Source organism: Crocuta crocuta, unplaced genomic scaffold (genome assembly GCF_008692635.1).
Source record: "Crocuta crocuta isolate KB4526 unplaced genomic scaffold, BGI_CrCroc_1.0 scaffold71, whole genome shotgun sequence".
In the NCBI taxonomy this organism is placed as follows: domain Eukaryota; kingdom Metazoa; phylum Chordata; class Mammalia; order Carnivora; family Hyaenidae; genus Crocuta; species Crocuta crocuta.
This window is the reverse complement of record NW_027527548.1, coordinates 2,199,717-2,215,715: the sequence shown is the minus strand read 5'-3', so window position 1 is coordinate 2,215,715 and position 15,999 is coordinate 2,199,717. Positions and strand designations below refer to the sequence as shown.

Sequence of the window (15,999 nt, the reverse complement as noted above, 5' to 3'; positions counted from 1 at the left end):
CACTTCTCTCTCTCTGTCTCTCTCACTCACTCACTTGTGCCCCCTCTCTCATAAATAAACAAAGAAACACAGACTTTATCTGGATCCAAATCCTAGCTCCCACTTACTTTGGGCAAGTCACTAATCTTCTCTGTGCCTTAATTTACTCTTTTGCTAATGGGGTTAATGATAGCACTTCCCTCAGAAGGTTGTTGTGAGGGTTCCAGGAGTGATAATGTGTTAAGCACTTAGAGCCAAAGTCTGGATAGAGGTAGTGCTATGTTTATTAAGTAAACAAATGAGACACTTACCCAATGAAGTGTCAAGAATCATTTAGTGTAAGATCAAATTTACTATGTGTCAGATATGTGACATGTATTAATTAATACATACTCTCAATGACACTATGGGTTTAGTACTATTATTATTCCAGTTTTACAGAAACTGAGGCACAGAAGAGTTAAGCAACTTGCCCAAGGCCACACAACTAATAAGTGCCAGGTACAGGTTTTAAATGAGTGTAGAGCCATGTATACTAGATGTTCAAGTCCCCAGCTTCTCTTGAGAGAGAGAGAGAGAGACAGGCAGAGCGTGAGGGAGGGAGGGGCAGAGAAAGAGAGGGAGACACAGAATTGGAAGTAGGCTCCAGGCTCTGAGCTGTCAGCACAGAGCCCGACATAGGGCTCCACCTCACAACCAGCAGGATTATGACTTTAGCCGAAATCAGATGCTCAACAGACTGAACCACCCAGGTGCCCCATACTTATAACTAATTTAAAAAACTGAATCAGTAATCAAAAATCTCAGCAAAAACCTCCACCAAAGAGAAGTTCTGTACCTCAACAAAATAATATCAAACTGAATTAAGTAGTGTATTAAAAGGATTATACATCATAATCAAATTAAATTTATTCCTGAAATGCAAGGATAGTTTAATATATGAAAACTGATCAATATAATATACCACATTAACAGAATGAAAGGGAAAAAAAAATACATGATCATCTCAACTGATGCAGAAAAATCATTCAACAAATCTCAACACCCTTTCATAATAAAAACAAACTAGGAAAAGAAGGACACTACCTCAACATAATAAAACCCACATATAAAAAACCCACAGCAAATATATTCAGCAGTGAAAGAATTCAAGCTTTTCCTCTAAGATCAGGAAGAAGGGAATGATGCCTGCTTTCACCACGTCTACTCACCATAGTACTAGAAGGTCTAGCTAGAGAAATTGGGGAAGAAAAAGAAATAAAGGCATCCATACTGGAAAAGAAGAAGTAAATCTATCCCTCTATGCATATTAGAGGATCTTATAAGAAAATCCTAAAGATTCCACCAAAAAAAATCTGTTAGAGCTAATAAATGAATTCAGAAAAGTAGCAGGATACAAAGTCAACAGACAAAAATCAGTTGCATTTCTATACACTAACAATGAACAACCTGAAAAGGAAACTATGAAAACAATTCCATTTACAGTAGCATCGAAAAGAATAAAACATTTAAGAATTAACCAAGGAGGGGCGCCTGGGTGGCTTAGTCGGTTAAGCGTCCGACTTTCGCTTAGGTCATGATCTCGCGGTTCGTGGGTTCGAGCCCCGCGTCAGGCTCTGTGCTGACTGCCAGCTCAGAGCCTGGAGCCTGTTTCAGAGTCTGTGTCTCCCTCTCTCTCTGACCCTCCCCTGCTCACGCTGTCTCTCTCTCTCTCTCCTAGAAATAAATTAAAAAATATATTAAAAAAAAAAAAAGAATTAACCAAGGAGATGAAAGCCTTGTACAATGAAAACTATAAAACATTGCTGAAAGAGATTGAAGACATAAATAAATGGAAACACATCCCATGTGTATAGATTGGAAGAATTAATACATCAAGATGTCAATACTACTCATAGTGATCTGCAGATTCAATGCAATCCCTATTAAAATCCCAATGATGCTTTTGCAGAAACAGAAAAACTCATCTTAAAATACGTATAGTATCCCTGTGGCACCTGGGATACGTATAGTATCACTGTGGCTTAGTCAGTTAAGCGTCCAACTTCAGCTCAGGTCATGATCTCTCAGTTGGTAGGTTCCAGCTCCCCATCTGGCTCTGTGCTGACAGCTCAGAACCTGGAACTTGCTTCTGATTCCATGCCTCCGTCTCTCACTCCCCCTTCCCCACTTGCACTCTCTCTTTTTCTCTCTCTCTCTCAAATTAAAAAACATTTTTTAAAAAATATGTATAGTATCCCAAGGGACTCCAAGTAGCCAAAATAATCTTGAAAAAGAAGAAGAAAGCTGGAAGATTCACAGTTCTTGATTTCAAACCTTAATACAAAGCTCCAGTGATTAAAACTATGTGATACTGACATACAGACATATAAACCAATGGAAGAGAATAGAAAACCCAAAAATAAACCTTTGCATGTATAGTCAAATGATTTTTTTTTACCAAGATGCTGAGACCATTCAATGGGGAAAGGACAGTCTTTTCAACGCATGGTGCTAGGAAAACTTCATATCCACTTGCAAAAGAATGAAGTTGGACCCTCACCTAACACCATATACAAAAATCAAATCAGAACAGATAAAAGACATAAATTTAAGACCTAAAACTACAAAACTCTTACGGGAAAACACAGGGGAAAGCTTCATGACATTGGACTTGGCAATGATTTCTTGGATACGGCATGAAAGGCACAGGTAAAAGAAAAAATAGACAAATTAAACTTGATGAAAATTTGAAAATTTTGTTCATCAAAAGACACTATAAACAGTAAAAAGATCACCCACAGTGTAGGGGAAAATATTTGTAATCCATATATCTAATAAGGAATTAATATCCAGAATATAGAGAGAGTACCTAAAACTTAACACCGAAAACAACAAACAACTAGATTTAAAAATAGGCAAAGACTTGAATAGACATTTCCCCAAAGAAGATGTACAAATGGCTTAACAAACACATAGAAAGATGTTCCACATTACTGATCATTATGGAAATGCAAATCAAAACTTCAGTGAGCTACTATCTCACACCGATTAAGGATGGCTACCATCAAAACAAGTATTAGCCAGAATATGGAGAAATTGAAACTTTGTACACTGTTGATGGAAATGAATGTAAAAAGGTGCAGCCTCAGTAGAAAACAGTATAGCAGTTTTTCAGAAGATTAAAAATGGAATTACCACATGATCCAGCAGTTTCACTTCTGGGTATATACACAAAGAATCTAAAGCACATTAGTGAAAAGATAATTGTATGCCCATGTTCGTAGTGTCATTATGCACAATAGCTAAAATGTGGAAGCAGTCCAAGTTTCCAGATAAATGGATAAGCAAAATGTAGTCTATACATAACAGTGGAATATTATGCCGTCTTGAAAAAGGAGGAAAATCAGGCACGTGCTACAACATGAACGAAACATGAGGCCCTTATGCAAAGTGAAATAAGCCAGTCACAAAAAGACAAATACTATATGTTTCCACTTGTATGAAATACTAACAATGACAATCAGAGACAGAAAGGATGGTTATTGCNGAAATACTAACAATGACAATCAGAGACAGAAAGAATGGTGATTGCCTGGGGCTGGGGGAAGGGGGAATGGGGAATTGCTATTTCGTAGGTATGGAATTTCAGTTTTACAAGATGAAAAGACTCAGGAAGATAGATGGTGGTGATGGGCACACAATATTATGAATTCAATATAAGTGAACCGTACTTAAAACTGGTTAAGAAAAACGGTTAGATTTATGTGTATTTTATCACAATAAAAATAGAAAAATTATAGTGGAAAATTCTGTGACTATTTTAAAATTTAACATTTATAAGGATTATTTTCCCATAGTCTTAAATATTTTCTACAACTTCATTGATTAACAGATTGATCTACCAATTAATCACCAGTTATTAGATAGCTTGGTTGTTCCAGTTTTTCCCTATTGTAAGGATCATTTCACTGTTTTTTTTTAAATTTTTAATGTTTATTTATTTTTGAAGGACAGAGAGACAGAGCATGAGCAGGGGAAGGGGATAGAGAGAAAAGGAGACAGAATTGGAAGGAGGTTCTAGGCTCTGAGCTGTCAGCACATGAGCCATGAGTTCATAACCTGAGCTGAAGTCGGACGCCAAAGGACTGACCCACCCAGGCACCCTTCATTTCACTGTTATTAGTTACATTATTATAACTAAATCCTTGAGCATTTCTTTATTCCTTAGGAAAGTCAATGCGAGCAGAATAGAAAATACACACAATTTAATCTGTGCAAAAATACTGCCAGTTCTCGCCTCATAATGTTTGGGTTACACTTGCACCAACAGAATATGGGTCAACCCATCTTCCTTCATCCTGACCCTGAACCATAGATGATCCAGAATGTCATTCAGAGGAGACAATGTATTATTGGTTGGAAATGCACAATTGTATAGTGTCACGCTCTCAGAATGTGGGTCCATCAGACAGATTTGAAACGCACCTCCAACACTTGCTAACTGCATGACTTTAGGTAAGTCATCTCATTTCTCTGAAACTTCATTTACTCACATGTAAGAATGGGAATAATAGTAGGATTCATCCCATCGAGTGTTGTAAGATCTTTTTTCTTAAAAAAAAAATTCAGCTCAAAAAGGAAAGTAAATAAATCAATCCATAACCCATAGCCACAGTCTAATGAGGAAATCGAGAATACTACGAATTTCAAGCAATCTGTGATCACAGAAATAAAACACTCACATATAGCAGATTTGGATTAGTAGTGTTGGAGTCCGTATAGATGCAGTGTGAAAATTAATAAAGGAAAACCTCACTGAAATGGAGCTGGGAGGCCACCAGGGGGCGTGCTCCCACCACACTGCTTGTTATCAATTGCTGCCCCAACAGGAAATGTTCCCTGCAAGTGGATAGTACCTTAGCCTTGCTGTCAAAGCAAGAGGAAAGAAAGGTTTTCCTCATCCCCTGACTATAGCCCAGCCAATAAGAGACTATCACAACCAATGAAAAGCCATTCTACTTGGAACTCCCTGTTAATTCCCACTTTCCTCTACAAAAGAGCATTCCTCTCCTTTCTTCTTTGGACTTGCCTGTTCTTCTGTTGAAGCCTGTTAGCCCTGATTTGCAATTCTCTGCTATTCCCAAGTTAACCTATTCTTGCTGGTAAAATAACTGACAGTTTTATTTTTTAGGTTAATGGCGGAGACAGACACAGATTGTACGGAAATGAGATAGGAGCAGGGGGCTTAGCATAGAACAGCAGACTAATACCTGGTAGATCAGGCCTCTGGTTCCTAAGAAACCGTAAGAAAGGGGTTTGAAAGTACAAGGGACCCAAATAGGCAGACATGAAAAGACACCACTTCGTAGGGAATGCATGGTGGTATGGAAAGGGGAGCCCACATTGGAGACTTAGTGGCAGCAGACAAGAATGAAGGAAGAGGGGATATCAGTGGGTCTTTGGAGCCCAAACACCTGATTACATAGGTTACTCATTTGCAGAAGAAATTATCTGATCAAGCCCAGTCTCATTTATACCATTTCCGTTTGACAATGGACTGCCCCTGCATCTCATTTTAAGAATTCATAGGTCAGAGAGCTCCCAATTTGTGACGGATGATTCCAGTTTCAAAGTGACTCAATGTCCCATGGTCGGGCATTCAGTTTTTTACTGGCGTCCACTAGCAAATAAAGAGCTGCTTCTCAAAGGGAAAGCACTTGTCAACAGAAGCAGACAAGGCCTGACCTCAATACTCCAAGGGTGTGTTCTGTGATTCTCCTACTTGAGTGTGCAAATGTTCTAGCCAGCATGTTAATCTGCCACAGACACATTTAGTGAAATTCACAGGCTAGGTGCTAAGACTCAACTGGTGGGCCACTTTCAACACATCCTGGGCATGCTGCAGAATCTTTTCTTAATCTGGGTCTCATTCAAAACTAGCAGCCTTAAAAGAAAAGAAGAGACACATCTCCAAAGGAGACCTCCAGATGGCTAAGAGACACATAAAAAGATGCTCAACATCACTCATCATCGGGGAAATACAAATCAAAACCACAGCGAGATACCACCTCACGCCTGTCAGGATAGCTGACATTAACAACTCAGGGAACAACAGAGGTTGGCGAGGATGCGGAGAAAGAACCTTCTTGCACTGCTGGTGGGAATGCAAACTAGTGCAGCCTCTCTGGAGAACAGTGTGGAGCTTCCTCAAAAGCTCAAAAATAGATCCAAACTATTTTTGCACTACTAGGTATCTATCCAAAGGATACAAAAATGCTGATTCAAAGGGGCACATGCACCCCAATGTTTAAGTATGGAAAGAGCCAAATGTCCATCGACTGGTGAAAGGATAAAGAAGATGTGTTGTCTATAGATGCTGGTGAGGATGTGGAGAAACGGGAACCCCCTACAACATTGGTGGGAATGGTGCAGCCATTCTGGAAAAACAGTGTAGAGATTTCTCAAAAAATTAATAATAGAACTCCTCTATGACCCAGCAATAGCACAGCTAGGAATTTACCCAAGGGATACAGAAGTGCTGATGCATAGGAGCACATGTACCCCAAAGTTCATAGCAGCACTTTCAACAATAGCCAAATCATGGAAAGAGCCTAATCATGTCCATCAACGGATGAATGGATCAAGAAGATGTGGTTTATCTATACAATGGAATACTACATGGCAATGAGAAAGAATGAAATCTGGCCATGTGTAGCAACGTGGATGGAACTCGAGGGTGTTATGCCAAGTGAAATAAGTCAGGCAGAGAAGGACAGATACCACATGTTTTCACTCATATGTGGAACAGGAGAAACCTAACAGAGGAGCATGGGGGAGTGGGAGGGGGGAATAGCTAAGGAGAGGGAGGGAGGCAAATCATGAGAGACTCTTAAGTANTGAGGAACAGGAGAAACTTAACGGAGGACCATGGGGGAGGGGAACAGGAAAAAGAGTTATGAAGAGGAAGGGAGGCAAACCAAAAGAGATTCTTGAATACTGAGAACAAACTGAGGGGTGATGGGGGCAGGGGAGAGGGGAAGGGGGTGGTGGACATGGAGGAGGGCACTTGTTGGGATGAGCACTGGGTGTTATATGTATGTGATGATCACTAAATTCTATTCTTGAAATTATTATTATACTATATGTTGACTGACTTGGATATTAAAAAGAAAAAAAACTCTAAAAAAATTTTTAACCTAACAGCCTTACATTTCCCAAGGAAATAGAGGAGAATGCCCAAAAGTGGCCTCTGTCATCTCCAAAATCCAGAGGCCCACCACGCACTTTCTCTTTCTTCATGGTGAACAATACAAAGTGCAGAAACTTGTCTCCTGTCTCAAGGAATGTCCCCATATGGCCTAGGCCACTGGATCTCTGGAAATACACCAAATGGAGAGTCTTATCATCTGGCATGCACGTGATAAAGCATGTAGGATACCTACTATCTCCCCCAGGTCAGTGAGCACAATGCAAATGACCTGAGAGACCAGCATGATGTCCCATGGGGTATCAAGTAATCAAAGTCTCTTCATCGTCTATTAGGCCACAGAGCCAAGGAGATGCTTAGTCCTGAGTAAGACAGTGAAGGTATGTACCTGAGTCTCTGCATGTGAGAAAGCTACTTCTGATTATTGAGACAAGGGGTTGTGAAGAAAACATTTGCTAAAGCCGGTCTGGGGCATGAGAAGAGAACCATGCCCCAGAAGCCCGCAGAAGCCATGATAACCTTGAGGCCATGTGTTTCTCACAGACAGACCAGCCTGATCAATGATTCCTCTCAGGCTGGAACCTGGCCTTCTGGAGATCCAGGTCATAGCACAATTTACATCTGCTCCCTCCTCTGCTTCCATGAGAGTCAAGGTCTTCCAAGGGTCCCCACTCCTCCGCTCGACCTGCCACAGGGGCACACAGTTGTTCCACAGCACAGAACGCGCGGTGCTGGCCAGGCAAGCACTCCTCCCAGCCAAAGCAGTCTAGGTGTGGCCTCTCAGTCCACTGAGTAGGAGTGGAGTGCCCAGAGAGCTCTGGGGAACACGGGCCAGGACACCAGTTATCACAGTGGAGAAGACCAGCAGCTTCCAGTAGAATTCACGGTCGGGGTGCGCACACTGGTGGCAAGGAGTAGGTCAGCTGGCAGCACACTGTACCCACATGGGAGGGAGCACTGGTCATGGACGTGGGAGGTCATTCCCTATGTGGGCCCTGGCAGGTAACTTTGCCTCTCTTAATAGTCTCTCCCAGGGTGTTGGGGGTCATGGCCAAGCACTGGCAAGATGCTTGCAGAGTCAGGCTGTCCGAGGAAGCACCACGTACATGCTCCCACACAGCATGCCCTTACCGCCCACCTACATCTGATGATGTCTGTGCTGCTGGTTGGTCACGATCTCTTTCCTATGGGCTCCGGGTCCTAGCTCCCAGGATAGGTGGAGAAGCTCCTCCAATACTAGGAGCCCTGGGACGCTTCTGAGGTGGCCAGAGACCCTGGCTTGAGAGAGGCAGGTTTCCACTCTGGACAATCCTCACTGATGCCCAGCAGGAAGTGCTGCCCTGGAGTGTAACACTGCACCCCTGCCTCCAGCAAGCCCTGCATATCCCCCTGAGTTCTTCACACTTGACTTCTTTAGGCACATGTGACCTAGTCCCTGGATTTAGTTCCAGGACCATCTCAGAGGAGCTGTGCTTGCACAGAATGGTCTGGAGTCTGTAGCCCAGTGATAAAGATCCACTGATTCACCAGGAGACCATGGGCAACACTCTTACCCACACTTAGTGGCCAATTAATCCTAAGTAGCATCACCATGAACCACCTGTTCCCCACCTGGCTTCTTTCTGGGTTAAAAGAGAGAGAGAGAATGAGACCATAGGAGGGGGGGTGGGGAAAGGTGGGGACCACTCATTTGATGGAAGGCGCTGGAGTCTCAGGTCCTGGCACTCCATTCCATGCCCCCTCACAAAAGGGGCCATATTGATGGAGGATGGGGTGGGAGATGATAGTGTAGGCACTCACTTCCACACCCATGGTCTCACCGTAATGGAGGAGCAGCGAGGAAACAGGAGGTGCAGACAAACATCCTCCTCTAGCCACAACTTGACCTCTCACTGTCTCTTGGCCTTGAGCATGTCACTTAACCTCCCTGGGACTGCTTTTCTATATTGTAAACGTACAGTAATCTGAACCTCACAACGAGAATGGGGAGGACAGGATGGAGGTGGATTAAATTTAAGAAGCCTCCTTGGGTGCCTCCTACTCTGTGCCCCAGAGTGTAGCCCCACTCTAACTTATGTTTAACTTGACCCTTCTGACTCCAGGCTGAGGAGCGTTCTGGTTCGCACTGGGAGACCTCACGCATGAGCAGTCTCTCCCCTGGCAGTACTGCTTCAGTGAGCAGATCAACAATGAGGCTGGGCCTCAGGGCCCTGGCAGGGGAGCTAGGGAGAGAAAATAGAGAAGCATGCCAAGGGGAGAGAGATCAGAGCGCTGGACCCAGAGAAGGGGGCACTCTGGGGTCTGCACTGGGTCTGCAGGGATCACAAACACTGGAAGTAAAATAGGCAGGTCTGTGCACATTTGTTCTGGTTTATTTGACACGAACAAACAGTTCAGACAGGGTGAAGGTGTACTCCTGTTGACATCCTGGTGCCCAGGATCTGAGGTCCTGGTGGCTTGGTCTGAATAGAGGTTTGGGGAGCAGAATGCTGAGTCTAGCCCCCCACCCACCCCCTCACCGGAGGCTCATGCAAACGTTCCCACAGAAGGCTGAACAACATACAGTATTTGCTTTTGGACACTTTAGAAAATATGAACAGTGATTGCTGCAAAGATACACGCTGGGCTTCTTCTCACAGGCCTTAAGACCTAAAAGGAGCAGAAGCAGGGTCAGAGGAACCAGATCCCTCGAGAACACTCTTCTCAAGCCTAAAGCCTCTCCCAAACACTCTAAAACCCAAGTCCTACTCATGATGCTCTTGAACTTTTCAGGGAACTCAGTTTCTGCCCTTTACCCAAACTTGGTGTTTGGTAGTATCTTAAATCCTATATGCCCCCCCCCCCCACCAACCACGCCCCCCAACAGATCTCAATGTCTGGCCTTCCTGGGCCCTCTCCATTCTCGGCAGCCAGAAACCAGTCTCCCATGTGAGTCATGGCCTTGGTGAAGTCACCCCCATGGGATCTAAACCTCTAAGAACTCAGCAAAGTCTGAGACATCCTGCAGACCCTCTCACTCCCCAGGATTTGCAGGGTCCAGATTGGGAGATGACTTGCCACTTTGCCCCCTCTCTCCTGTGCCGGTCACTGTGTCCAGGACCGCTGCCGCTTCCCAGAAAATACCACTTGCACTAGTTCCCTTCCACTGCCACCATCCTGGTCCCTCTGATGAGAACTCTGACTTGACCCCGGACACCCCAAAACTTACTTTCCCAGGGCCCTTTCATTCTGCACCTACTCCCATCACTATTTCAGGATGTTTACACGGCACATAAGTGAAGAAATCCAAGAACAGTTGTTTGGCTTCCCCAAGTGATTCTCGGCCCTGACGTACCTCTCACTACATTATGTACCATTTGTGTCCTGTATTTGGAATGGAGAATCGAAAGACATAGGTTCCCCCTCCACCCTCATTGTTGTTCCCAGTGCTGAGTAAAGAGGCCGGAGAGTCAGGGCTGGGGGGACCCGGAGTCTTCACAGCGCTGTGGTCAGAGCAGGATGTGATTTAAGATTCAGGTCCTCCCCAGAAGGCACACAGCCCCTCCTGGCCCCCTTCCCTCCCCACCCCCTTAGTCCATCACCTACTCTGCATCCCGTTCAGTTTACGGTGCCCTCCCTGGGCCTGTAGCAGCAGCACAGAGAGGAGCAGGAGGGGCAGCAGAGCCTGGGTCGGCATGCCTCTGGCCAGAGCAGAGGGCTCGCAGTCTGGGAGAGACTTCCCTGGAGAGCTGGGTGGTTGTCCTGGGCTCCTCCCTGCCTCCGCTGGCCAAACAAGAAGCCTTTCCCCTCCTCCCCTCTGCCTGCCCTGCCCGCGGCCTGCTCTGTGCGACTAGGGCTTCTGCAGACAACGCTCCTTTCCTAGGACTAAATCCCTCTTTTGCACACAGAAATTTTTTTCCCTGAAAGAAATAATATTTCTATATCTAATTACAAAATAATTTACAGAAAAGAAAACATTATTTTTGTAGGAAGATATAAAAAACAACCTCGGTCCATCAAGGGATGAATAGATGAAGATGTATATATATATTATATATTATAATACATATAATTCTATATATTAACATTATATACTTAGTCAGCCCCGAAAAGGAAGGAAATCTTGCCATTTTTGACAACTTGGATAAAACTGAGGCACTGTGGTAAGTAAAATGTCAGACAGAAAAAGGCAAATATTGTGTGATAACACCTCTATACAGAACCTAAAAATGCTGAACAGCATAGTGGTTATAGATAACAAGACTATATTACCTACTTAAAAATTGCTAAGACAGTAGATCTTATGTGTTCTCACCACAAATAAGAAATGATAAGTAAGTGGTGTGATAGAGGGGTTAGATCATTTTACAATACATAAGCATATCAAATCCATACATTATTCACCTTAAATTTATACAATATTATGTCAATTATATCTTAATAAGGCTGGAAAACAATATATTACATATATATAATTATATATGTATTACACACATGGATTTTTTCCAGTTTGAAATTTTTTTGAAATGTATCAATTATATCTTAATAAAGCTTAAAAATATATGTTAACACACATTTTCCAGACTTATTAATATATATTAATTGTAAGTAATATAATCAAAAGTGTTCTAGAGAGGGAGACAAAGAGAATATGGGAAGAATAAGGGCACACAGTAAGGCTCTTAGAGCCCAGATGGAAGAGGAGATCTGTCAGCCAAGAGTTCAGGTCAGGTTCTCCAGGAGAAGGCAGTCATTAACTGTAAATATTGCAGAGAAATATTATATGCTCTCAGAAGTGAAGAAGTAGATTTTCCCCTAAGAGGAGAAAAAGGGGAATCCTGTGGATACTGGGCTCCCAATAGGCTGGGAAGCTGGGAAGAAGCTGGATGGCAGTGAAGATTTGAGCCCTGTTCTGATATTCTAAACTCCAAAGACAATGTCCTTCAATATACAGGTATAGTTTATTTTTAAAATCTATGACACTTTTATCTACAGTTGCAGCGACATGTAATAAAACTCATTAATATAATGAAGGGGGAAAAATCACATGATACTCTCAACCAAAACAGAAGAGGCATTTTACAAATGCACCACATTCACGAAACTGGCAATAGAAGGAACTTCCTCAACATGATTAAAGGTATCTATGAAAAATACACAACTATCATCCTATTCAATGGTGGAAGAGTGAAAGCTTTCCTCCCAAGATCAAGAATAAAACAAAAATGAAGCTGTCATTATTGGTTGTCAACATTGCAGTGAAAGTTTTAGCCAAAGCAATTAAGTAGGGGAAAAAAGCCATCTAAATCGGAAAGGAAGAAATAAAACTCTTTTTGCAAATGACATGATCCCATGTAGAGAAATTCCCCAAAAATCCACACAAAAAAATTAGTAGACTTAATAAACAAATTCACCAAAGTACAAAAATAACATACAAAAATCAACTGTATTTCTTCTATACATTAGCAGTTAGCAATCCAAAAACAAAATTAAGAAAACAATTCAATTTACAATAAGATACAAAAGGATAAAGTATCTAGGAATAAACTTAATCATGAAGGTGAAAACTTGTGTACCAAAAAATATAAAACATTGCTGAAAGAGATTAAGGAAGACATAAATAAATTAAAAGACATCCCATATTTGTGGATTGGAAGATCTAGGATGTTAAAATGGTGATGCAATGGAGTCCCACATACAATTCCAATTGTTCTTTTTTTTTTTTTTTTGCATAAATGAGGAAGCCAATCCTAAAATTCATATGGAATTTCAAGGGGCATGCCATACACACAAAACAATATTGATAAAGTACGAATTGGAGAACTCATTTCAAAACTTACTGAAAAGCTACAGTAATCAAGAGTGTGGTACTGGCATAAGGACAGACATGTAGATTAACAAATAAAATTGAGGGGTGCTTGGGTGGCTCAGTTGGTGGAGCGTCCAGCTTCAGTTCAGGTCATGATCTCACAGTTTGTGAGTTCGAGCCCCACACTGCGCTCTGTGTTGACAGCTCGGAGCCTGGAGCCTGCTTCAGATTCTGTGTCTCCCTCTCTCTCTCCCCCTCCCTGGCTCACACTCTGTCTCTCTCTCAAAAATAATAAGCACTTAAAAAAAAAAACAAATAGAATTGAGAGTCCAGAAATAAACCCACACATCTATGACCAATGATTTTTAACAAGAGCATCAAGACCAAGAATAGTCACATCAACAGATGGTACCGAGACCATTTGCAAAAGATGTCCAAATGCAAAAGAATGAAACTGGACCCCTAAATCACACCATATACAAAAACTAATTCAAGGTTGATCAATGATTTAAATGTAAGAGTTATAAAATTCTAAGTGTAGAGGTAAATCACCATGACCTTGGATTAGACAATGCATCATCAGAAATGGCACCAAAAGCATAGCAACAACATCAACAAAATAGATATGTTTGACTTCATCAGTTAAGAACACTTGTGCATCAAATGACTCTATCAAAAAAGTGAAAAGACAATCCATAAAGTGATAGAATATATTTGAAAAATATACGTTTGATAAAGGTCTCATATCTGGGATATAAAAATAACTCTTCCAATACAAAGATAAACAACCCAGTTACAACATTGCAAAGGACTCGAATAGACATTTCTCCAAGGAAGAAACAAATGTGCAGCAAGCACATGAAGATGCTCAACATCGTTAGTTATTAGGGAAATGCAAATCAAAACCATAATTAAATACCACTTCACACTCGCAGGGATGGCTAGAGTAAAAACATTAAAAATTAATTAATTAAATTTAAAAAAGAAAAGAAAATTATAAGAGTTGGCAAGCATGTGGAGAAATTGGAACTCTTATGCATTCATTATAAAAAATGTTAAATAGTTCAACAACTGTAGAAGCAGTCTGAAATTTCCTCAAAAGTCAAACATATAATCCATCAATTCCACTGCTAGATACTGACACCCAAAAGGGAAAAAAACATACATATAAAATGCATGAAGTACTGATACACACTACAATGTGAATGAGCCACAACCACCACAGAGATAAAACTCCTCACTGATTATGGCAAAAATTCAAAAACACAACCACACAATCTGTTATGAGAAACACCCATGCTCACATGGTTATTGGCAGTATACAAAATAGTATAAACTTTATGGAGTAGGTTTAGTGATATCTAACAAAAGTACTTATAAATTTACCCTTTTTGGCAAGAAAAACACCTACAAAAATTTGCCCTGATGTTACACCGCCGACAATAGAGAAAATATGCACATGGTTGTTCACTGTAATAGCAAAATCTTGGAAAATACACAAATGTCCAGAGATTGGCCGAATGACTGTTTGTGTGCACATGGTAGTGTGTGTAGAACAGGTGTAAAAAAAAAAAGGAGAAATTGGGACGCCTGGGTGGCTTAGTCGGTTAAGCATCCGACTTTCGCTCAGGTCATGATCTCGCGGTTCGCGGGTTCGAGCCCCGCGTCGGGCTCTGTGCTGGCTGCCAGTTCAGAGCCTGGAGCCTGTTTCAGTCTGTGACTCCCTCTCTCTCTGACCCTCCCCTGCTCACCCTGTCTCTCTCTCTCCTAGAAATAAATAAATTTAAAAAAAAAAAAGAGAAATTGCTATGAGCTGCCTTAGTGTAATTTTCAGGATACATTGTTAAATGAAAACAACAAGGTACAAGTGAGTATATTTGTGCAAAAAAAAAAAAAAGGAAATTAAGGATTCAGGTGACTAATTATCTTACACAAAACCTCCCACAGATTTGAGAAAGAAAGGCTGCTGTTCAGCACATTTTATAAAGTTAGTGCAAACTTACTACAAAACCAAGCAAGGACAGTATGAGGAAGCAAAGTTACAGGCATAGCTCTCTTATGAATATAGATATAAAAATCTCTTAAAAATTGCAAACTGAACCAAATGATATGAAAATGATAATATACAATGATCACATTAGATGACTGGAGAAATGCAAGAGTGGCTTAATGTTAGAAAATCTGAAATGTAGGGGCGCCTGGGTGGCTTAGTCGGTTAAGCGTCCAATTTTCGCTTAGGTCATGATCTCGCAGTTCGTGGGTTTGAGCCCCACATCGGGCTCTGTGCTGACTGCCAGCTCAGAGCCTGGAGCCTGTTTCAGTCTGTGACTCCCTCTCTCTCTGACCCTCCCCTGGTCACGCTGTCTCTCTCTGTCTCTCAGAAATAAGTTTTTAAAAGAACATTTAAAAAAAAAAAGAATATGCACATCCTCACTTCTATACAATAAAGTATAGAAGTCCTGGCTGGCACAAGGAGGTATTAAGAACGGCATAAAGTTTAAGGAGAAAAATACAACTGTCATAATTTGCAGATGATGACCCCCCCGCCCCAGAACACTGCAAGGAACACGCCAAGAAATTAAGATGAACAGTGGGAGAATTTAGCAAGGTGGCTAGGAGCAGATCAATACACGAAAGTCATTTTTCTACATTAGCAACAAACAGAAAGAAAAAACTAAAAAGTTACCATACTGTTGACAATTTTATTTTAAAAGTCCAAGCCTCTAGGAATAAATGTAACAAAGACCTGCCAGAACTCTACATGGGAAGAATTATTAAAATTTTGCGAAAGGACATCAACAAGATGGATGAGAGACATAACAAGTCTAAGATTAGGGGAATAAAAGGGGTGTTGATTTGAAAACACTACCTGGCCCTGGGGTGGGTGTGTTTGGGAGACACTTGGATGTCTGTCATTGGAATACACAATGAATGACCATGCCTCTAATTTGCTCGCTCGCTCGCTCTCTCTCTCCTCCTTCGAGCTGTGCCTGGTCAAACCCAGCAGTCCTCAAACAGGACTTACCAACCCATCTTACCAGCA

The 15,999-nt window shown here is 41.7% G+C and overlaps 1 protein-coding gene across 1 annotated transcript; it reads right to left on the bottom strand.

The window, feature by feature from the left end:
• Positions 1–9,683: 9,683 nt before the first annotated feature.
• Positions 9,684–10,853, bottom strand: WFDC10B (WAP four-disulfide core domain 10B). The gene is made up of 2 exons (XM_077766699.1): positions 10,754–10,853; positions 9,684–9,817 (listed from the first exon to the last, which is right to left on the bottom strand). The coding sequence occupies exons 1-2, from the start codon at positions 10,842–10,844 to the stop codon at positions 9,684–9,686; spliced, it is 225 nt and encodes a 74-aa protein (XP_077622825.1). The 5' UTR covers positions 10,845–10,853.
• Positions 10,854–15,999: the final 5,146 nt, after the last annotated feature.

Excerpts from the sequence above, each read along its gene's own strand:
- WFDC10B (XM_077766699.1), bottom strand. The coding sequence starts at position 10,844 with ATGCCGACCCAGGCTCTGCTGCCCCTCCTGCTCCTCTCTGTGCTGCTG. Across the intron at positions 9,818-10,753 it reads TAAACTGAACGGGATGCAGA|GTCTTAAGGCCTGTGAGAAG; the intron begins GTAGGTGATGGA and ends TGCTCCTTTTAG.